General features: G+C 38.2%; 1 protein-coding gene across 2 annotated transcripts in view; it reads right to left on the minus strand.

Annotated features, from left to right (window-relative positions):
* Positions 1 to 2,006: 2,006 nt before the first annotated feature.
* The window catches only part of LOC129359707 (arginyl-tRNA--protein transferase 1), a 62,331-nt gene continuing 40,864 nt past the window's right edge, over positions 2,007 to 23,473 (minus strand). For both annotated transcript variants that reach the window (XM_055029526.1, XM_055029525.1), the window contains exons 11-12: positions 9,872 to 9,992; positions 2,007 to 3,822 (exon numbers count right to left, since the gene is read on the minus strand). In XM_055029526.1, the coding sequence (XP_054885501.1) occupies positions 3,644 to 3,822; positions 9,872 to 9,992 (300 nt within the window). In that variant the 3' untranslated portion in view covers positions 2,007 to 3,643. The remainder of the gene's footprint in view (positions 3,823 to 9,871; positions 9,993 to 23,473) is intronic.

Below are 23,473 nucleotides of genomic sequence, written 5' to 3' on the forward strand. Positions count from 1 at the left end.
CTAACACTGACTTGTTACCTCTGGCAGTTTCACAGAAACTAACACTTTGAGACCATAACACGTTGGAATTGATGGAGACTTGGAAGGATTTTCAGTGTTAACAATACTAATAGGGAATTAAATGGAGCCAGGTTTTGGATATAATGATGAGGTATGAGGTGTGTTCGGAGTATTCAAGGGGAGGCTTTCAAAGCGGAAATGCTGTATTCTCTGTGAAGCAAGGTGGTGGGAGCATCATGCTGTGGGTCTGTTTCACTGCCAGTTAGTGTTCCTATGAAATGTCCACTTCATAGGAAGTGGGCATTTCAACCTAAATTAGGAACTAGATGCAACAGAACAATGATCCAAAGCTGATCTTAGCAGAAATACATGTTTATGTTGCATTTCTTGTATTTCAGTACCTGAAAATGCATTTTTATAACCACCGAATAAAATTCTGTGTATAAGAGGATTGTTTTCTGCTTTTTAGAAATAGTTTATTTATTTAAAAAAAACACATTTGAATAAACTAAATGCAATTTATGGAAAAGGGAGAATTTAACATGTTCCTGTCTGATCAGTGAGCCTTTTAAATCTACAGATGTTGACTCTTGGCTGAACGGGGTTCCAGCAGCAGATCATGGTCCTCATCCTTCATAAGAGTTATAGAGTGTGACACAAGTATATATCTTGAAGCATTAAGGGCTCTTTATAAACTCCATGGCTGGTCTGAGCCACTTGTTTTTACAGTGAGAGCTCCACCACAGAACTGGCTTCTGCCCTCTACCAAAATTTAAAGTGCTCTTGACGGTGCCAGGAGTGTGTGTGTGTAAGCATGCCTAATGTGGGAGAGAAAGAGTGCATCCAACACGGCTTCTAGCCAGCGTCAGTGTTCCTGTCGTGAAGAATTAGCCTGTCAGTCTTTTCTAATTTCCCTGGACATGGACTGCTCTCAAACCCAGGTTGGTTTTAATCTGGAAGGGCCAACTCCACGTTTTGTTTTGATAAATTGAGGTGAAGACAGGCGGGTCAGGCCGCACCAGAGTTGCTGCGCTGGGTTAAGTTGACACCAAGCCACTTGCATGACTGAAAGCAAGTTAGGGGTTTTTTATATTACTTTAACTGTTTCTAATTTTCTTGCAGTCGCAGCACAAAATTGTGTATTTATTTTTTTAGACGAATCAACACAAAATAGTTAAATGAACTAAAGATTTTATTCCAACTCTTGGTGTTTATCAAGCTGCATGAGTCCAACTCACCCTGGATTGAAATGTAATTTAAGTAGAGCTGTCATTATACCACAATCATAAAAGGATAAATACTCAATGCTGCTTTCAACACCACAGCAGGAGTTTTTGGAGGGCACAGTGTGTTTTTTTGTTAAGAGGAAAAAAATTACTTAATCTCTTTGATTAGGGCAAAACCATTAAGTAAGGGCTAATTGAGCCCTCATTTATATAAAAAAAAATATTTACATTTAATAATGCCACATTCCTGATTGGCTAAACAGTAATCACAGTGTCAGTGTTAAATAATGTTAATTATAGAACAGCACTTTTTTTCTTTAAATGTAATTTTCTTCATTAACATAGTTTTCTTCTGTTTTCTTTATGTATAGAATGACTTGAGTAATTTCATTTCATTATAACTGCAGTGTCTGCTTCCATTTGCCTGTCAATTAAAATAAATTCTACTATTGATGGTCAAATAAAGAATCACTTAATACTAAAATGCAATGCATTTCAAACCACAATTCTGGAGCATACAGAAGATATTTCTGGTCCATGCAGGTTTAAACAGCAGCAGCCTTGTAAAGTTTCTGTCTTTCTGGTATTTTAGCTAAATATTTGTATTTTCTGGTCAACTCCATTAGCAGTTGCACTAGGGTATGTTGCACTAGTTTGTCTTGCTGGTTCAAATGACTGACTTCTACATTTAGATTCAGTCCACAGAGTAGGATGAGGAGCTCTGTCAGCCAGGGAAACTCAAAGTTATTTGAACTGAAATCATAAGAGCAAAATTTTTGAGTATGCAAACTGTTTATTTGGTTTAAACAAACAAAAGAACAGAGAGACTATATAAAGAAAATTACACTTAAAACAGAAACATAGTTTAAAGTAACCTCGTACATAAAAGTCATTAAATTACTGTAGTTTAATATGAGACAATAAATGTTTCTTTTCTGAATGAAAGTGAAACAAAGAAGACAAACAGTTGACTTTCAATACAAAACATGTCGTTAAGGAAGCAGTGAAGTCAAACTGGAGTCAGGTTTCTAACCCAATGCTGGTTTCAAACATAAACATTTCAACATAAAATTTAAGGATGGTTTAAAAGAGAAAAATTCAAGCTGATTATTATCTCAAAACAAAAAACAAACAAACAAAAAAAACATTCCGTCGACCGCTCTTGTAGCAAGTGAGAAAAACATCTCAATAAATTCCATCATCACTGAAAATGTCATTTAATTCAGTAATTTAATTCATTTGGATGACTATGGCCTACAGCTAATGAAAACCACTAAAACCTCAGAAAAATTTCACCCTCACTTGAGTACGACAGCATAAAAAACAGGGCTCAACGACATCCTTTATAAGACAAAAAGTCATTGTAACAGAAGCTGGATGTTCGGAATCCTGTTACCCAGTATAATGATGGAAAGTTGAGTGGAAGGATGAAGTGTGGTGAAAAAAAGCAACCTATGCCTTGATGCAGTTTATGAAAGAGGAACCTTGATCAATTAATAAGCTTGCATATTGTAAAATACGTAGATTTAATTTTAAGTAGGTCAACATTCTTGGATTTAGTATTCCTTTTTTTTTTTTTTTTTTACTAAAACACTTTTCTAGCCTGAAATTTTCGTGCAAGTTTCTTTTGCATTCTCAAAATTTAAGCACAAAAAAAATGCAAAATTGAAAATTTTCAAGAATTTTCTTTAGTCTCTGTTTTCTTTTATCTGTATATTTACAAATCCTGAAACAACACACTTGATAAAGGGCTATTCCCTGCTTTTGTTGCCATCTGGATTAGCTCAGATGAGTTGTTTCAAAATCTACAATGCTTTGACACAGTTTGTAAACTTTTATACCTTTGTTTTGTTTAAAAATAATTGTTTCAGTGGTTTGTTTTCTTGTCTTCATTCATGCTCAGTTCAAACACCAGAGGTGCAGGTTAAAACACTGATATTAAACTTGGCTAGGGTCCAAAAAAAGGCAAACAAAATGACCCTTTAGGCTTTCTTGAAAATGCATGAATCCATCTTTGAGTTTTTAATATTGTTGGGTGAATTTTTTTCTATCAAGTGAATAAAAGATAAAGTGATGCATTTGTACATATGAATAACAAAAAAAAAAAAGAATATAGAAATAGAATCATCTGTACTAATATGTTTTTGTCTTATGTATAATAAAATGGTCCTAAAAAAGTTGTTTTTAGCTGTAAGCCATAATCATCAAATTGTTACTGTCAGCAAAATACTACTTTCTGATTTAAATGAGCTTTGCATTGATAGTCTTATTGTTTGGGATGTATGTATGATTAGGTACCTGCCCACAGTAGATTGTGTTGAAGAAAGCATAGTGAGGCTGCAGCAGGGAGCTCTTTTAGAGACAAAGAAAACAAATGATTCTCCAGGGAGAGGTGGCAGTGGGACAATGCTCCTTGTTCAGGAGCGGTAGAGTAAGATCTTTTCCGCGCAGTCCTGACCGACCAAGCTGGCGTACTCCTGCACCTCGGCTGTGTCGCTGCGGCCCTTAAATTTGCAGCTGTACACTATGTAGGGCATGACGGTCCGCTTGTGCAGCACCAACGCTCTGCCCACATCCTTCACCGCCTGAGAGTCTCCTAGACAAAAACAAAGCACATATAAAAACAAAATCAGGACCACTGTGGATGCGTCCAACCGCATAAAGTTTGGTTTTTATTTTTCTCTGCTCATTTGAATTAACCTCTGAGTGCCTTGGCAAGGATGCCTCATTATTCCGAGAAGCTGTTGGAGGGAATCTAACTCCCTGGTGCCTTCAGGTTTGAGTCAGCGCATGAGGCGGTTAGTTAGTTGGTGTTGCTCACAGAGCCCATGCCATGCACTGCCAGCTACCTTGTCTGCGTGTGTCCAGAAGCTACAAACTGCTCTCTGGAGACTCAGATGGAAAAAAAGGTGAAAAATGTTGACCCTTAAACACTTAAACGACTGCCTCCAAGAGAGAGGGGCTGAGCCAAGCCGCTAACAGCTGGCGCCAAGAGGAGGAGGAGGGCACAGCAGGGAGCGCCTGGCGAGCCAACCAAACCCAAATATATTCCTCAACAGGTAAGAAGAATGCATGCCATTCTTAAAGTGCGGCACGAGCAGAAAGCAATGACTCATTTTCTTCTCTTATTCACTGGAACTGCTAAACTACTTGAAACACACAACTTTTAAGATTTGCAACTCAACATCTGAAGTTCAGACCTGATGGTTTGATCTATTAGAGAAAATAAGGGACATCACCTCATCAGGTTAGTGAAGTCAAAACAAAGAGGAACGTTGTTTAATTTACGTAATTCAGAGTTTCACTGTTTAAACACTGGGTGGTGTAAAATAGAGATGAAGACAGTTATGAAACCTGCTTTGATGTACAGTATGGAGACAGACGAACAGGAAGTGACATTGGAAGTGAACAGGATGCAGACAATTAGAAATGAGCAAATCCAATCATTTTTTTTCTTGACATACTACTGAGAACCAAATAATATTTAGTCATCTTTACAAACCACTGGAACCTGCATACTGCGTGAAATTACCTAATTATCAAAATATTGATCAAATGAGCTGCAACAACTTCATATATTTAGCTTTACTCAAGGAAGCTAAATGCACTTATTCAGAGCATTATTCTGCCACCTCCATGCTTCACTATAGAGAATGCTGGGTTCAGGGTGATATGTTGTGGTAGCTTTTCAGCCCCATTGTACCTTGGGGCTCATGAGGCTGTATGTTAACCAATGTTATCCAACAAAACCCAGAGACCATCGCAGAGCAACTAGAACCATTTTGACTTTATGTCATGATTTTATTTGTATTCGTGACATACAGTTTAAATGTAATTTATGCTGAACAGCACTTAGAATTCTGTAAGAGGTACTTTATAAATAAACTAATTATTTAACTGCATTAACCAACATACAAGTGTACTGCCTTTATTTATTGGTATCAGAGTGAAGAGGTTTATAAAATCCTTATTAATAATGTCAAACTGTGGTTATAATGTAGCTAAGTGAAAAAGGGTTGAAGGGGTTGGTATACTTCTGCAAACCACAGCAAGCTACCTTAAGGCAAGAAGAAATGTGTTTTATCTTTCAGGTAGCGTTTTAAAACTCTCCTGGAAACTCATATTTTATTTATTAGCTGTGTTTCCCTGGAGTGCAAGGATACAGCTAACGATCCACTTCTTGAAAAAAACTGCTGAGTCTGGAAACTGAAGAATGGTGGAGCAATGTGAAGAAGAAAATCAGTGGTACATTAGGTTTCCTCATGTGGGATTTTAAAAGATGTTATGCAACTCCCCAATCGCCAGTATGCTGGTCCATGAAGAATTAATGTAAGCTGAGGGGATGAGAGAGAAAATATTTAAATGTCTGATGGTTCCTAACTTAAACTCACCTCAGGTTAAGGGCAATTTGCCCTTCTCGTCACAGTGACCGGAGTTACACTCATTCGCCTGATGGAGATATTAAGAGGTGAAGACTTTACAGAACACAGCGGGGAGCAGCGTGCGGCTTTAAGATGGTTCATTAACCGCAGCACTAACACTGAACAGAGGGTTCATTTCTCCCTCCTACTCCAGAAAACCCAAACATCCGATCCTCACATAAACAACTTTCCTTTTCTTCTTTGCTCTCTTCAATCTCCCCCAGTGCCTGTTCCTCACTTTGAGCGGATCCAGATACTGTTCCTTTTCCTGTTCCTGTCAGGCCAGCCGGACATTCCGTGACACGCCATTCTGAGGTCGCAGCGCTTTCTAGGTTGGAGTTCAAGGGTCAGGGGGAAGAGGAGTGTTGAGGGTCAGGGCTGAGGTTTGGGGCCCTGACACCTCGCCACGCTTCTTCTTCTCATCCATTCCATCCCCAAAGTTCTTAACACCGGATGAGGGTCAAAGAGCCATTGGGATATGACCACTTCCTGTGACCTAATGTTGAAGATCCAAAATGGGACTTGCTTTTAAAAAGAAAAAGGCCAAGACGGCAGTGTTGTGTATGAGAGGTCCATTATTTGACAGCGGAGATGCAAAAGTGTGAATGCTGTTAGCAACTGAAAGAAAGATTCTTAATCTGTTGTTGACCTCAATCCTTTTAAATGTAAAGGATCTTATTGTCATTATTGCTATGAAAATCAAGGTTGACTTGTGTTCAAAACAGGAGAAGAGCAGTAAGGAGAACAGGGAAAACAATGAGATCTTGCCATATTAGACCAGCACCATATTTATTGTCAAAGCAGAATCTGTCTCATGACTTTCCAGCTGATGTCAGCATGGGATTTAATCTACTAAAGTCTGTGAGACTATTTTGAACCCATACATGAAAGCATTTGCTTTGAGCTTGAATTTATCGTCCATTTTCAGTTCACATTTTAGTTGTCAGGCTAAAATAAGAACATCTTGAGATATTCATCTTGTTACAGAACAATGACCATAAAGTTACAGCCAGAAAGGTTTAGATTAAATTCATGTGTAGGAATATCATAGTCAAAGTCCAGACCTAAATTTGACTGAAATTGGGACAAGTATTAAAAATACAGTTTTTAATACTTCTCCATCTAAACAGGTTGAACTTGAGCTGATTTCACCTAAATAAGAGTGTCTAGATGCAAATCTGGTAGACCTGCAACTTTAGTTTTGGCTAAATGAGGTTCAACAAAGTATTAATACATGAGGGCTGAAAAAACTAACTGCACCCTTTTCTTTGTTTTTGTTGATTTATCACATAAAATCCAAAAAAAAGAACATACAAAAATTTGTGAAACATCCAAGAAAATATTCAAGGGCGATGAAAAGCTTTGCAGGGCCCAGTAAGAGGGGAGCGAATCCATCAGCTCCCACTCAGACTGGGAACATTAGCACTCATCAGGCTAAGAAGCTGAAAGCACTGTGAGGCACAAGGGAGAGTGTCTGACTGATAGACAAGATATGGAATGCAATAGGACAGAAATATAGTAGAGAAGTCAGGAGACAGAAGGGAGATAAGTGGGTGACATCAGGTAGGTGCCATTTAATGTAACGCCAAAGTACGTCAAATGGTTGCTAACTGATATGTTTTAAAATCAGGAACGTTAAAGACAGCAACAGAATGTAAATGCACCATTTTCATACATGAAATTACACAAATTGTTACTTATTGTTTGCGTATCCTGGCTGGTGCCTCTTGGATGCATTTACAGGCAAACAAGAGACAGCACTCACATTTTCTCCCATGTTTATTCTGCTGAACAGCCGATGGCCTAACTTCTCTCGCTGTCAAACAAACAATGATTGTGTGTGAGAGATGCTACATATGTGCTGTACATTTGGTTTACGTATGTGTGTACAGACTGATGTTCACTAGGGGTCACAGAGACAGTAGTATAATCAATGCGTCAGCAACAGCCGGGCTCAGCATTACACCAACCGGACCACCAATAAAGTTCTGCGTTGTGTAAATGAAGAAGGCAGAGAGTTGCAGTTCAGCCTAACTGATGGAGTGTTTTTTCTGCACAAAATGCAATAAGACAGTTCAGCGGCAGAAAAAACACCCAGCCAATATTGTCTCACCTTCTTCCTTAACAGCCACGAGCAGACTAAAGCTTTCACCAATATTTTGCATTAGATGCCAATAAAAATTTTTTTACACATTTTGAAATATGACAACACAAATATAAATAAAAGAAACACACTCCATCAACAGATCTCTGTTATTAACAATTGAAATGCATAACAATTTGTATAAAATAAAATTAAAATACACAAGTCTTCACAAGTGAACAAGAAAGCTCAGCAAAAAAAGAAATGAGTATTAAAATACTTGCAAGGAATTGAATGAAATAGTTCAGCAACAAGAAAAACATCCAGTTGACATCAGTTTACCAGCCCATAACAAAGGAACCACATAAAAAGTACCTGGAAAGGCAAAGTCAACTTGTTCACCCACAGCCTCAATAAAATTGTCCCGTTTGCTGCTGAAATCTATATAGAAACTAAAACTAACATCTTAACAAATGCTAGCAGAAAGACTGTACATTTCACCCTATAACAATTTTCAGGAAGTAAATTAACAGGAGCTCCATGAGAAACACCATAACAGCCACAAACAGAATGGGGAAGAAGGAAACAACGTCACAGATTACAGAGGTAAAAATAAAAACTTTCCCAAAATTATTACATAGATTTTTAAAAAATAATAGTATCAAGATAAAAAGAAGTACAATAAAATTCATAAAATAAAGAAATAGAAAAATAAAATTAACAAATGAGGGATTTTTGGTGGAATGAGTTATGTTTTATTTTAGTCAATGGAATGGGAAAGTTATGTAAACTTTAGCTGTGTTTAAACACCTCATTAGGACAGCAGTTATATATATTTTTTAAGAAAGGTGTTTTTTTTCTTGGTTTTTCTTGGTTTCTTTACTTCACTTTTCTGTTACTGAGTAAAATTAAAGGAATTTGCAAAGAATAAAATAAGTGTCACCATGTTTTCTGGAAAAATGCATTGTGAACTGATGGGACAAGAGCGTGTTGGTTAGAAACTGACAGCATTTCAGAACCGGAATATCAGACACATGTATAGTCAGACATAGCGATGTTAATTGTTCCAGGTTTGCTTAATAGGACTGAATTGCTATTGCTTCTGTTCTGTAGCAGAAAAAACTGAACAACAATCACTGAACAGCTCACTTGTGTTAATGATCCAAACCCAAAATGGATGTTTTGAAGTGGCCTAATTGAAGTCTGGATTTAACCAGATAATGATGCTGTGGTATGACCTAAAACAGCCCTTTCATGCACAGCAGCTCAATTATAACCATTCTGCAAAGAAGAGGGAGCCTAAATTACTTAACAGTGACTTAAAAGTTACACTTTTTTTTTTTTAGCAAACTCTCAGTGGTAGTAGTTGTTGCCAAGTGTGATTCATCCTGATACTTCACACATAAGTACAGGCTGGTTTAGACTGCTTTTATCACATATGCAACAAAAACAACATTTGGAAACATTTTGCATGCACTCAGATTATCTTTGTTTGGTGTTAGAATCTGTTTGATGACTTGAAAAATTTCAGTAGGACTAATAAAAGCAAACATGGGAAATGTTTCTCAAAGCAATCTCAATATGAAAGAGTGTTTTCTTTCTGCTGGTGCCAGTAAACAGCTCCCAGCACAACTTCTTGTCACTTCCTTCACTAAAATAATACAACTGTGATTGCATCCTTTACTGTTTACTATGTGTATCCGACCCAATCTCTTTCACAATTGCCTTGTTGTCTCCACGTGTTTACTTTTACTCCTGATTGGTGGCTCTTTCCTGTTTGAGACATATTTTGTTATTTGGATTAATAAGGAGAGGGAAACAGGAGTTACATGCTTGCTTCTCCACAATTTACATTCACAGAAACAATCTTTTGCTATTTCCTATAACAATTTATTTAATGCAGACTTCAAAAGTGCACTGCCAAACTGACTGCACAAATTAAAGGAGCCAACAGAAGATTAATTTGTCTTACGTAAAGACACAAGAAGATAGAAGATGTGTGTCTAACTTGCTGAGGCCTGCCAAAAAAGGAGCATCAGTTGCTCAGTCGGTTACTAATTTTAGAAATAATTCTGAACTAATGTAGAATACTACTGAGTTATTTACTAATAATATTAAATACTTTCAACAAAAAGTCATACCTGCATCAGGGTCCTGATTTAAACGAGCATAGCGGGAGTTGTTGAGCAGCGGTATGCATTGCTCCACAGAAACCCAAGTGTAGGATTCTGGGCAGAGGAGGTCAGCGGGCCGATACTGCCCCTGAGAAAAGAAAAGAAGACAAAGATCCAATGTCAACATGCTATTGTACCCACACATTTTCCTTATTACATTTCTGAGAAAGATTTTTGATTATTTATACATATTAATATAAAATTGTCAAATGGAAACTGAAAGATGATTGATGACAGAGGAGGACACATGGTCAGATAGCAAGGCATGGCAAGATAGAGAGGTGAATGAATGAACATTATCTAAACTTGTCTGTCTGTTTGTCCATGATGGACAGATAGAATGTAGAGGTGGATGGATGAACAAATAGGTGTATGGGTTGACAGTTAGAGGAACAGATGGATAACCAATTGGAAGGGTAGATAGATAGATGGATGGAAGCATGGATGGATGAACAATGGATGAACAATGGAGGTATGACTAGACAAATAGAGATGCGAATGGGTGACCAAATGGATGGTTATAGCATAGTTTTGTCTAAAGAGATAAACTTCACACCTTACGTGGTAAATTCCAGTAATGTGGGCTCTGTTTTCATGACAGCAGCTTAATAATAATCTATGACTGAAGGAACTGGTTTTTCAGAAATCCATAATTTAGATGACAGAACAAGAAATACCTTATTATAGTCTTGAATCCACCTCTACTCCTTAAAAAAATCTTACATAAAATTCCACATTTTTTTCAGATATTTTAAGACTTCTTTGATTAGCAGAATCATTTAAATCAGAAACATTTTTTACGTGCCCCATTTTAGTGAGTGCAAAGACATCCTGTTTTTAAATAATTACATAAAAAGCATTAAACAAATCTTGACTGCTGACTCACTGAGCATCATTAGCTGAGAGACACTTGGTCAAAGTTAGTTGAACCTTTGTTACAACACTGATAAGACCATTTCCACAAACTCTAGTGATGACCCTTGACAACTCAAGGCTTGACAAGTTGTAAACTGACCCCAGGTCGAGGTGAAGACTGAGCTGCGGCTCAAACTCCCTTTTCTTAAGGGAGAAGCGAGCCGGTATTATTCCGTGTTATATCTACCCTTCTCTCTGACTGAAGTGTTGTCTGCAAAGTTGAGTGGGAAACATAAACATAGAAGCTTATTCTTATGTGTGCTTGCTAAATGGGTACAAGTCTGTATTCGAAATAACATTTTGGATGGAAAATAAATCAAGGAGAACAAAAACATCTGCAAAGCTTAGGGAGGGGGAGCTAGTGAAGGGGTTGAACGAACAGAAACGAGGCACACGAGGAGGGGTATTAGACTCCATTATCAGAGACCTGAGTTCTATCACATGGCTCCAAACAAATGCAAACTGCAGAGAGAGCTCTGTAAACAAGCTGGCGCCTGCAACAGGCCTGCTGTGCTGCCTCAATTTGGAGTTTATATGACAGCAAACTGTAGGACAAAGACTCGAGCGTTCCTGGAGTTTCGTACACAGCTCAAGTCAGAAAGTGCTCCATAAGTAAACAAAAAGAACAATCGTCGAAATGAACTGTAAATAATAGAGACAAAGGAAATACCACCAATGGAAATAATATAAACAAACTCTTCTGATTATGACTGATCTGTCAGAGGGGAGAGAATAAGCTGCCTGTTTTCACTTGCAACAAATTAAAAAAGCATGAAAAAAGTAATTAATCAGACTTACAAGACAGAAAGGTTAACAGAAAAGTAAACATTTTTGGAATACAGTTTTACAACAAACAGGGATGATGTGAGGTAATATTCCAGGCTGTGAACACCATGCTACTGACCTAACCAATCTCCTGTATAAAAACTGGATCTCTTTTTTCCCCAAAAGGTGCTTGAAACAAGGAGTGCACCGAGTGATCTACATCGGCTTCGATTTTCTTAAAATTGGCTGAAAAATGTAAAACCAATCGCATCTCCCCATATTATCTACCTTCGCAAAGGTCAGCTACTGTCCTCTTGATGAAAAAAATAAATAAATAAAAAATTGGTATTGGCAGTAGAGTCGATCAGTGCAAACCTACTTGTAACCTCTGCTGTAAATTGGCACTAAATAAACAAACAAACTTAATAGAATCAAACAATCATACACTTTTAATCACCATTTAAAATTATGCTTACAGAAGAAAAGAGATAAAAGTATGACTGTAGCAGCTTCTATCACACTTTCTTCTGAGAAAACGTTACAGTTCGGCAGGTAGCAGATGAAAGAAGTCAGAAAAAGTAGAAATTCTCACTCAAGTAAAATAAGAAATAACTTGTTTAAGTCCCTTTGCTAACAGACAAATGGCATCAACAATGGACACACACACTCATCTAGTCTCAACAAGCTCCAGGCTCTTATGCAACTGTCAGCATGATTACCCTGACACTCTCACACTCTGCCTCCTTTCTATAGATTCCTTCAACACAATGAGACATACCTCTATACGGAGAACCCGCACCTGGCTGCATGTCAAAACACAATGATACACACAGTTCCCGCTACAAGTGACTATAAGACTGCAAACGCAAAATGGAAACAGGAAAGGGTCATAAGAGAAACTGCAAAGATATGACAGGAACAGAGATAGCCTTTACAGAAATGGGAAAAAAAGTACAAAATCAGGCTAGCTCTTAACATCCCACAAATATGTTGTTTTTGTTTGTTTACTCTAACCTACTTGTCTTAATGTGTTTCTATAATAGATTAAAAAAAATTCTTTCGGATTTTTACAGGCCTATACTTTCTGTTTATTGCGTGAGGTTTTGAGAAAAAAGCTGGACCAAACCAAAATTATACACAGAGTCTGGTTATGGCACAATTCCTCAATATTCAGTTGAAAGGAGACAAGATGCACAGAGTGAAATTACCCATCTTTTAGTGGTCTGGAAAGTTGACTGGAAACATTGGGGAAAAAAAAAAAAAAAAGAAAACATACTATCTGCATTAGTGAGGTGCTTTGCTGTATTGCATTCTTAAACCTTGCTTTCCAAATTTGGCACCAAGACCTTGTAATTCACACATGCCCACTGCTTCCATGAATTGTGCATGATGACAGGGCTCTGCGCACAGAGCTCTGTCATCTTCCTTAAGCCTAATTGCGGAGACATCACACTTGAGTTGAATATGCTCCAGAGATTTTGCTTGTTGTCGTGGTAACTATTGTGAAAAATAACAATATATTTCATCTTTTGTATAAAGAACAATTAAGTTCCTAACACGCAAATGTATTCATGTGATAGAACGGTCTAGTCAAAGTGCAGATCTAAATTAAATTGAGAACATGCAGCAGCACTTTAAAATTAAAGACCTCTGATTGCTCTCCAACCAATCTGTTGGAGTTTGAACCATTTTGCAAAGAGGCAATAGCAGACACTGTAATCTTTAGATTTGCAAGGCACTGCGTGTGATGTTTGCTGTGTGGTTGTCAGTGAGTAAGCAAAGGGTCAGTGTTTACAGAACAGCAGTTTACCACAGGCAAGATTTTCCAGTGAACTAAACTTTTTACAAGAGAGAAAAATTACTCAACTTCATTTGAAAAAGAAGCTGCCCCAGTGTAAACAATTACACAACCTCAATCATCTGAACTAAATAAACATGTGAAGGGCTTGATAAACAGTTACACAATGCCATGCAGATGTACGATCACTCCCCACTCACTCTTTGCAGACCACACATAAAGATAGCAGAGGCCCTGCACTCAGAGAGAAATGTATTATCAAATCAAAACCCCCACTGTCCCTTTTGCTCCTCCCTTCTGTTGTGTTTTCCATCAACCTAGTTCTGTCATGTTTTCGCCCACACCTTGGTAAAATGGGGAGCTACGCCCCAGGTTCACAGCTCTAAATCATGAAAAAAGGAATTAATTAGACCCCTAGAGTGCAGCGCTGCACCCAAGGAAACCTCGTGAAAATGCACACCTTTTTCGCCATCGAGTTTAATTCCACCTCAAAACTTACAAAGCTGAAAAATTAGTTTGGTCTATATATCAGTCAGGAATCTCTTTCAACCCCTTCAGCTTGTCATGAATAAGTTTTTTTATTAGGTAACCCCCCAGAAAACCCAGCCCCTCAGTTTATTCAGTTCAAAGTATATTATCTACAATTTGTTGGTCGCTTCCATGTTTTTGGTCTGAGGGAAGAAGCTGGAATACCCGGAGAGAACCTGCGCATGCACAGGAAGTACATGCTAATTCTATGTAGAAAGAAGTTAAGCTTGGATACAAACCCACGACCTTCTACCTGCAAGGCAACAGTGCAGCCAATGTGTTTTCTAGTGTCCATCAGCATTGTTTAACATTTTACACAAAGATCTACCTCCCTGTTTAGCTATGATACTATAGTTTATACGAGTCATGCACTGAGCACAGAGTTTGAAAGCAGAACATAAACTTTTCTATCAGCTCAGATCGACCCCTCTAAGAAAAAAAATATAAGTTGGTAAAACTGAAAGAACTAATTCAGCAAATAGAGTACCAAGAATGTATTGCAAAATAGAAAAAGTTCAACTTTGCTCTGTTTGTCTCTACTACCAACATTGAACCCCTTGCCTCCGGCCCCTCCAAATTAAGTTTTTTTTTTTTTTTTTTTTTTGTATAATACAGCAAATGAAGCACGAGGACAATAATGAAAGGCATAAGTTATTGGTCAAGTTCTCAGAGAAAATAATCATCATTTGACCCAAGCAGAAGTTGAGGTCAGCATTTGTGATCTTACTGCAGCATGTTGTTCAGCTGGCTGTCTCCCAGGACAGACCTGAACTCAGAGAGAACACAAAGAGGCCTAGTGTGGCCCAAAGCCAGGCAGATCTAACCTACTCTGGCCCAGGCCAGCTCACTGACCCAGGGTCAAACTGAGCCAATCTCTGTCAAAAACCAATAAACACAGGCCCTGATCCCTACAACTGCACTCTCTCCTGAACCTACAGCTCTCACAATGCACTCCCTTTATCAGCCTGAATATGTTGACACACCTACATTCTGCTAGAATAAAGTAGGTGGGTGGGAGACTAGCTGCATGGCCTCTGGCTGCTGATGGACACACGTAAACGGTGCAGCTCACAGACGCAGCAAGACAAACAGAACAGAGGCCTGAGCAGATGAACGATCAGCAAAGACAGACAAGTCCAAACAAACGGGATTTCACTTCAGACAGACGCAGTAAGCTCTTCAGTAAAGATATGAAAACCTACACTGCGATGCATTTTACTGGGATTTCTTGTATTAAACCAACGCAAAAGGAGTGCATCGTTACATAGTGGAAGGAAAATGCTTCTCAGTCAAAATGAGAACAAATTCTCATTTTCAACAACATCATACAACACAATATCATACAGTAAAAACAAAAGAATGCCATAAAACAGGGGAAATGAAGTAGAGGGTATGTGGATCCTCCCTCCCTAAGCCAATCTTTTCTTGTTACAGTCATTCTAGACTTTTACTTGGTAATTTTACACATTTTTGGGCATTGTCCTTCTGGAAGGTGAATCTCTATCCCACTCTCAAGACTAAACCCCATCATCTTCTCTATTCATACTGAAAAACACATCACCACCCTCAGGAAGAGAATGATTTTGGTTGAATCTGTTCCACACCTTCGTCTACATTTACTGTCCTTGGCTTGGCGTGAGGCAAACTTTAAACTGAACTCTGTGAGGCGTTTAAAGTTTTTAGTTATATTTTCCACTAATCCTGCTTCTCCTCCTCTGATTTCTGAACATTTTATTTAGGAGCATCACAGTAAAAGGAAACAACTGCACAACATACGTTTTTGATTGGTAAAGAAATCTGAAGACCATGCACCATCTTCTTCACAATTGCACACCAATTTGTGTTGCTCCATCCTGCATCTCTTCTCCAACGAGTCATGCAAATGAATGACTCATCATAAGAGCTGAAGAATGCCAATGAGGGAATTCAACCATTTGATTCAGGAGAAGGTATCCCTCCAAAAGTTGCAGGACAGTAGCTGCTGAGAACTGAACTTGGGCACCCTGGTCTATTTAATAAACTCCGTAGAAACTATCGTCTGTTGCTGTAATGTAACACAATCTAAAAGATTCAAGGGGAGCTTTCAAAGGTCCTGCACTAATATGAATTTGTGTGAGAGCGAGAGGATCCTCAAAACGTCTGGCAGGATTTATGCAAACTGCTGCTGTTTAAACACTTGGGGCCCACCGAGGCCTTTTCAACCTACTCAACACATCACCACAGCACGACCTTCAAATAAAGCACACATACTGGTACGTTTCCCCCCCTTTGGGCCTCTAGACAAGAGCCACAACTCCTTCCACCCAGCCCACTCTGCCCAGCACTCCTGCGCCTGGCTAAGCGTCATGGCTCCACGGCTGACAGGTTAATGAGGAGAAAATATTTTTACTGGATCGCATTTCGAGTGGGCCCTGAGACCCAATGGCAGTGCTTTTTATGGGCATCAGCTCCAAGACCAGGTACCTTTTATCTCTTTATCTCCTCTGGTTTTTATGGTGAAGGGGAGCTGTTACACCTTTCTGACACAGACCACAACTCTCTGACTTGCTGCCAGAACTGCAGCTCTAATCTCTGTCTTAAAATTCCACCACATCTTATTATAAAGCCAAACCTAAAACCACAGTCCACAGAAAGTCTAACATGTCTAACAGCGTTTATGAGAGCAGTTCATTGTCTCTTGTGGAGCTTATCAATGATCTAGATGGATTTCCCTGCCAAAAGAGGCATTGCAGACAAAGTGGCACAGCTGCAGCGGGTTTGAAAATAAATAGAGGTGAAGCTAATGGCAATGCAAACACCTCGAACTGGCAGCTAGAGGGCTCTGGATCTACTCAGTATGACACACACTCCAAACTCTCATTTTTGCCCTTATGACCCTTAAACCTCCCCCTCATTCTTACCCTCCCGCCACCCGACGTTCCTCATCTTCGTCCCGCCACCACCAGTCAGAATGGATCATTTGACCCGACCCGCTGAACTCTGCTGCCTCAGAACCTAACCCTGTCAGCGCCCCTCATAGGAGGTGCCAAGCGCCGGCCGCTATCCGGCTACGCTGCAACCTGCTAATGATTTGTTAAAAACACAATCATGGCGAGACTGAAGGGGTGTGGTGGAGATGATGGGGCATAAAAGAGCAGAGACATTTTTTAAAAAGCTTAAACAAATGTTTCTGCTGAGTTGTGCATTGATGGTGGTCTCCTGTCGAGCTAAATCAAACAACAACACTTCAGTTAGAAAAGGTTCGATTTTGAAATGGGGAGGGGAGAAAGCTGAAAATTTTAAGGTTGAAAAAGGTCTAGGTAGGGGTTTGATGTTATTGTGAGGGGGCACAAGACTGTACCTTCACTGCTGAAGGGAAAAACACAACAAATTTTCTTTGAAAAGTCAAGATAATTGCAACTCGAACCAAGCACAAGAAAAAGAAACCTATATCAGGTTTACTAAATGTTGAACTGAACTGACCACACAACCTTTATCTATCTGAGATAATGTTTGAAGAAACAACCCTAAAATTAAAAAAAATCTTCTGCCTGTCAGGCTTATAACAACATTAGAATAAATGAAGAATGATGATTTCCTTCCTGTATTTATTTATGAATGGAAAAAATTGGAAGTTTCTTCAGACACTATTAATCTGTCAACCCAACCAGCATATAGGTGGCTGGTTTTGGACAGTTGCTGAAAGAAGAACAGAAACAGAAAAAAAAAAGAAAAAAAGGGTTTTGGGGGTGTGGTTGTCCTTTGTCCGGACCAGCAGCGTCTGTGAAATCCATCAGTTCCACATGAATGTCGGTGCTCAATGTAAACCTTATCAATGCAAGTCATCAAGATATGAACAACTTCATACACCTTTAAAAGCTCTTGCATTTTTTCACTTTGAACCCACAAACTTCAACGTCTTTTATTGAAATTTCATGCAATACCAACTCAAAGTAGGACACAATTAAAGAGTAAAATCCTATGTGGTTTCAAAAATAAAAGTGTAATGTACATCTACATCCACCCCCACTTACTCTGATACCCCTTAAAAAAACAAATGCAAACAGCTGCAGTATTCCACAAACTATGGGTAAGTTGCAAAAACAAACAACAGAAACAGAATTGAAAGAAAGTTCTGTGAAAAACACTGAAACATGATGGTGGCACCATCATGATAAATGGACACTTTTCTTCAGCAGGGGAAGAGAAACTGGTCAGATGAATGCAGCTAAAAAAGGAGAGTAAACCTGATGGAGGTTGAAAGAGACTTGAGACATACAGCCAGAGCTACAATGAAGCGGTTTATATCTAATGTGTCAGAATTGCCCAGTCAAAGTCAAAAACTGAGTCTAACTGAGAATTTGTTGAAAGACTTGAAAAGCAAAGATTACACAGAGACTGTCTGCTTCCGATCTGATTCAGCTTGTGCTATTTTGCAAAGAAGAATGGGCAAAAAATGTTAGTCTGTAAACATTCAAAGCTGGTAGAGAGATCCTCCAAAAGATGTGCAGCTGTAACTCCAGATGTTTATGCAGGACGGACTCACGGGAAATACAAATGCAGGTCACACCTTTTCAGAGTTGTATTTGTTTTAAAATAAAACAATATTTAAAATTCTAAATTAAAACCATTAAAGCTAGTTTTACTTCTACTTTACAAATATGCACTACTTTCTGATTTGCTACAACAAATCCCATTAAAATGCGCAGGTTTCTTTTTTTTATGTGATGTTGAGTGAGTAAGAATAGAATTTCAAGATTCTGCATAAACACACAATAAAACAAAATTGAGAGATTTCCTTACCCTCATGTAAAATACAAATCTAAGAGGGAAAAAAAGTTGTTTACAGAGATGATGTGTCTACATGCATCAGATTAAGTATGTCACTCCCAGGCTACCCAGATGTTCAACAAGTGACGCAGTAAATGTGAGGTCACACACGTACGCATAACATGCTGCCCGTTTATGGCTCCTTGAGTGAAAATAGCATGCATGTAGAATCATGTCAGATGTGCCTCAGAGCCTTTTAGCGTGCTGCAATCCGCCACGAATAACGAGAGCACAAAGAAAACCTGTCTGAAAGCTCATTCATTAAATTAACAAACTTCTTATTGAGGACTATCTGGAAAAGCTACAAGCAATGAGCAAAGACTGAAAAGGAAAATATTTTGACTCAATGAGAACTAAATGCAAACATCTGGGCATGAGTTTACATGTGCATAGCCTAAAAACGTTTCTAGCACGTCTTCTCTAATTTATGTCATAAGCACAAGGTAGTAGGTGCAGCAGGTGACAGAAAAGCCTGCAGGCATTCACTGATTGAGACAAACATTAGAACTGCAGAGGGCCTGAAACTACTTCCAAATTCTTTCAGTTGTAACCCAATGCACTCTTCCACACAGCTACTGACACCTGGATGGATTAATTTTGGGTCCTCTTTATTCACAAGCTTTGGCCATGTGGAAAAGTGTTGGCTGGCTCTGGAAAACCGACCAGCTTCTCTGACAGCGTTTGTTATTTGTGGATAAGGAGGAGTTGGTCTGAAAGGAAACGGAGGTGCAGCTGCTGTAAAAAGAAGTTCTTTAAAAGTCTGCAAAGCACCGCCGGAAAACGAATACTCCTTTTCATCCTGCGTCCTTTTCTCATTTGGCCCACATTTTGTCACTTTTTTTTCTCCCCCTTCATCAACCCTCTTCCTCCTTTTTTCACTCATTTTACCAACTCCTCCTTTCTTTGCGTCCTCTGTGGAAAATTTTATAGTTTCCTGAGCTCAGAGCAAGACATTCTTCCACTGAACAATAATAGCAAGACCCACTTGATGTTACTGTTACTCCAGCACCAAGAGGTTTGAACAGCATTGGAGTGAGGTGCAGGCATGCCTCCCTTGAATAGGCCTCAAAACATTAAGATTGAGAGCAGATTGTCAACGGAAGTATTTGAATGCTTCATTTGCTCACTTTAAAGTCTGCTTATCTAGATTTAAAAGTGATACCTCAGCAGCCAGAGCCAGTCAGAAGGTTACACTCATCATGGGTAGAAAAATGAGTTTGAAGCAAGACCACTGGTAGCTATTTGGCCACCTGAAGCACAAGTGCTTTTTTTAATCCTGACAAGTTTTGTTTGCTTGACAGAGATTAATTAGGACTAGCTAATTGAAACCAGAATATCTTCAGTCTGCAGAACGTTTTCACATTAAGTCAAACACATATTTTAGATGAAACAACACTACTGCCTGAAGTAAATTATTTTTGAAGCAGGACAGATGTAACCGACTAAACAAGAGATCATTTCTCATGTCTTTGTTGCTTTGTATTGATCATTTTTCATTTGTACAGAACAGTTTAGTGTTGCTTCAGTAGTGAATAACTGCATGTAAAGTAATGCTTTGCCTTGTTTTTATCTGTCTGCAATAGTAGATTCATCCTGTTTCTCTCAGTTCAAGTCACTATAAACTGACAGGATGTGGACCAAATGCTGAAATAGAACGTCTATCAGAAATTAGCATCTGTCATGACAAGAAAATTCTTTCTGGGAGAAATCTTCTGATCAGACTAGACATGTTTATCAGGACTGTCGGAGGAGGGTGCTTTCATGGCTTATAAAACAGAAAACAAAAGATAATGGCTTCAAAGTAAAAGCTCTTTTTTTAAAAAACAAATCAGCATAAATTGGATTTGCATAATGAAATGATAGTTTAAGAATGTTTGAATGGATAAACTGGGTGTTTCAGCAGATTATGGTCCCCATAATTAACAAACCACACCAAGATTTAGCTTTTGGAAATATTTGATTGAATTAACTACTTTATAATAAAAAATTGTAGGATATCCTTAAAAGCTGAGTCAATCAACAGATTTAAATAAGTTGGAGCAAATCTGTCAGCAACAGTAGCCGAACACTCAGACACATCGTGCAAGAATCTTATTGATGGCTTCTTAGCAACTTGCTTAGAAAGGCTTAAACTGAAATTAGTGAGTATATATGCATACATAAGCATGTGTGTATGATTTATGAATAAGAAATCCACCATGAATATAAACTACTGCAGCCGATTCTTGATTTTCAGTTTCACTGAAGATGTGCGATGCAGTGAATTATTGCACTGTAGACTAGTGTTTTGCCATGTTTTTATCCGTTCCCTTTTTTTAGACTATAGGAAAAAGAAAAGGTTACATCCATCATTAGAAACCCAAATGAATATCATATTAAGTCATCATGATAGATAACAAATGCTGTTGAAATATTTCTGAATTATAATTATTTAATTATTCAATTTCAATCATTCAGTGATTACTTATTTACAATTAAATAATTTATTAAATATTAAAACACATAATGATTATAATTTTTTTTATAGAAGGACTAAATTGTTGTGCAAATGAAAGCGCTGTGTGAGTCAAGATTATATATATGAATAAATTACAAAGTCGACCTCAACAATTTTAAACACCTTAAAATGAGCAATATCCAGAAATTCCCCACATGTAAAAGGCTTTCTTGTTCATAAATATCCAATAAAGAAAGGTTTGCATACTTATCACTTACACTTTCTGACTCAACTTGCATTTGGTCATGATCTGTACAGATAGAAATATCGTTCATAACCTGGAGGGCTGAGATAAGTTCAGAGAATTCAGAGCAATGAAGTCTCTGTCTGTGTAAAGCCATAAGACTCACTGTTAGCTTTAACATGTGAAGCGTCAAGAGAAAGAAAAATGACCAAAGGGCCAAGACCTCTGCACTCATTTAGACTCCAACAGTTTCACCTTCTGCTCCACACAGACAGCTCAACATCAGAAGGCCAGGGAGGGCAAATGGCCCAGAGACAGAAGCCAGGGGCAGAATGTCACATCAAACCCTGAACCTCCAGCCAAACCAGTGAGACTCTGTGGGACGTTCAGTCCCAGCTTTAGGAACAAAGGAGAGTGTCTGACACCAGCCAGGCATCCTCCCAGCTTCTGGCTGTACTTCAAGTCTTCTGAGGGCCCTTTAAGGCTTCCCTACATGACCATGTCTTGCCGTTGGCAGTGCTTACAAGATCATCTCGCCTGGGGCCGTCTCCCTGGTCACACAACCCAGCCGAAAGGATTTTCCTCCAAATTAACAGCTCAAGAATAACAATAACAGAAATTGAGATTTTTAACTTTCAATGGGTCGTACAATCATGCAGACAGAAAGTATGCAGACATACAACAGATATAGTGGCATAAGAGACTGGGCAATAAATCTTTTAGTATCCAAGACTTTATGCACACAAGACTCAAAGTATACAAGTTGCTGGACTATTTCTGATGATTAGAGTCCAATATATACTTTGCAAGAAATGTGTTCTCTCTCCCAGGGGTGCAAGAATAACATAAGATCATTCTGTTCTTGCAGTTCTGGCTTGGGAGATTTTGCACCTTCTTTTGGACACAAATGATGTGTCAAAAGAAAACTGAAGGACTTTCCTCTTGTGTGGTATCTGATAATTATGCCATAGTAGATGGGATCTATGAGGAGTCCTTGAGAAGCATGAAATGTCCTGACCAGAACGAGTCTCTGTTCCAGTGGTTAAGGTACAATGAAGAATGGGTAAAACAGTTTCTAGATATTGAAAGGTGCCAAAAAAAGAAATAAAAAAACACACAAACTTTTCATTCCTCACAGTAACAAATATATTTTTGATTTCCAATTTTAAATAGAGAAACATGTTTCCAAATACAAATGTTCAAGATACAATCTACCAACTTTTATTTTTTGTTTTTAGGTTTAATGCATTTTCTTCAAGGTGACATTATTTTTTTATAGAAAATGATACTAGAAAAAAAGGACTGTTTGCAACCTATTAACAAGAGAAAAACAAATATTCCTTGTATGCTACTGGTTAAATTTTTAGCAGAAATGTAATGCATATCTGCATGAAAATGAAAGGAAAACACTGCTAATGCAAGCATTTTAAAACCATGCAGATATTTTAAAATATTGTTCAATTCTTTAACATTTTTGGCCACAATTATTATTACCAACAGCGTAAGGTCTAAAGAACCTTCAAGTCCACAGACTGCAGACCTTTCCACTAGTTAGAGAAGAAGAATAGAAGTATTAAAGTCTGGAAAGTCATCCACATGTTTCTAAATTAAACTTTCTCTTATTTTGTCCATATTTATTAAAACATGGTAAATGAAAAATGAAATGTGAACTTTGTCCTTCAAAGGAAACGTGTAATATTTAAAATATACTCAAATTTTTGAATATCTTGGCACCCTGTAGAAACTCCATAAACACAAAATTCAGAAGATGGTCAGCCCAAGGTTTTAGCATTTCAAAAAAACAGGAGTCACTATTATAACCTTTTGTTCAAACTGTTTTCTTTTGTGCACTATTGATGTTTTCCTTATATAAAGCACTTTAATCCAGACATTTCTTTACAACTATCTTCTACCAGAAATAACTGAAGTATAAAAACAGTGATGACTGAAACAAGAGGGACCCACAAGTAGTGGAATGGTGTTGGAATAGGTTGAGTGGTTCCCACTAGGGTTCAAGTGCTTATAACTTGGCCACTAAAGAGACTGGAAGCAAGCGTGAGATCCCAAAACCAG

The sequence above is a fragment of the Poeciliopsis prolifica genome, unplaced genomic scaffold (assembly GCF_027474105.1).
Source record: "Poeciliopsis prolifica strain line A6 unplaced genomic scaffold, Auburn_PproV2 SCAFFOLD005, whole genome shotgun sequence".
Taxonomy (NCBI): domain Eukaryota; kingdom Metazoa; phylum Chordata; class Actinopteri; order Cyprinodontiformes; family Poeciliidae; genus Poeciliopsis; species Poeciliopsis prolifica.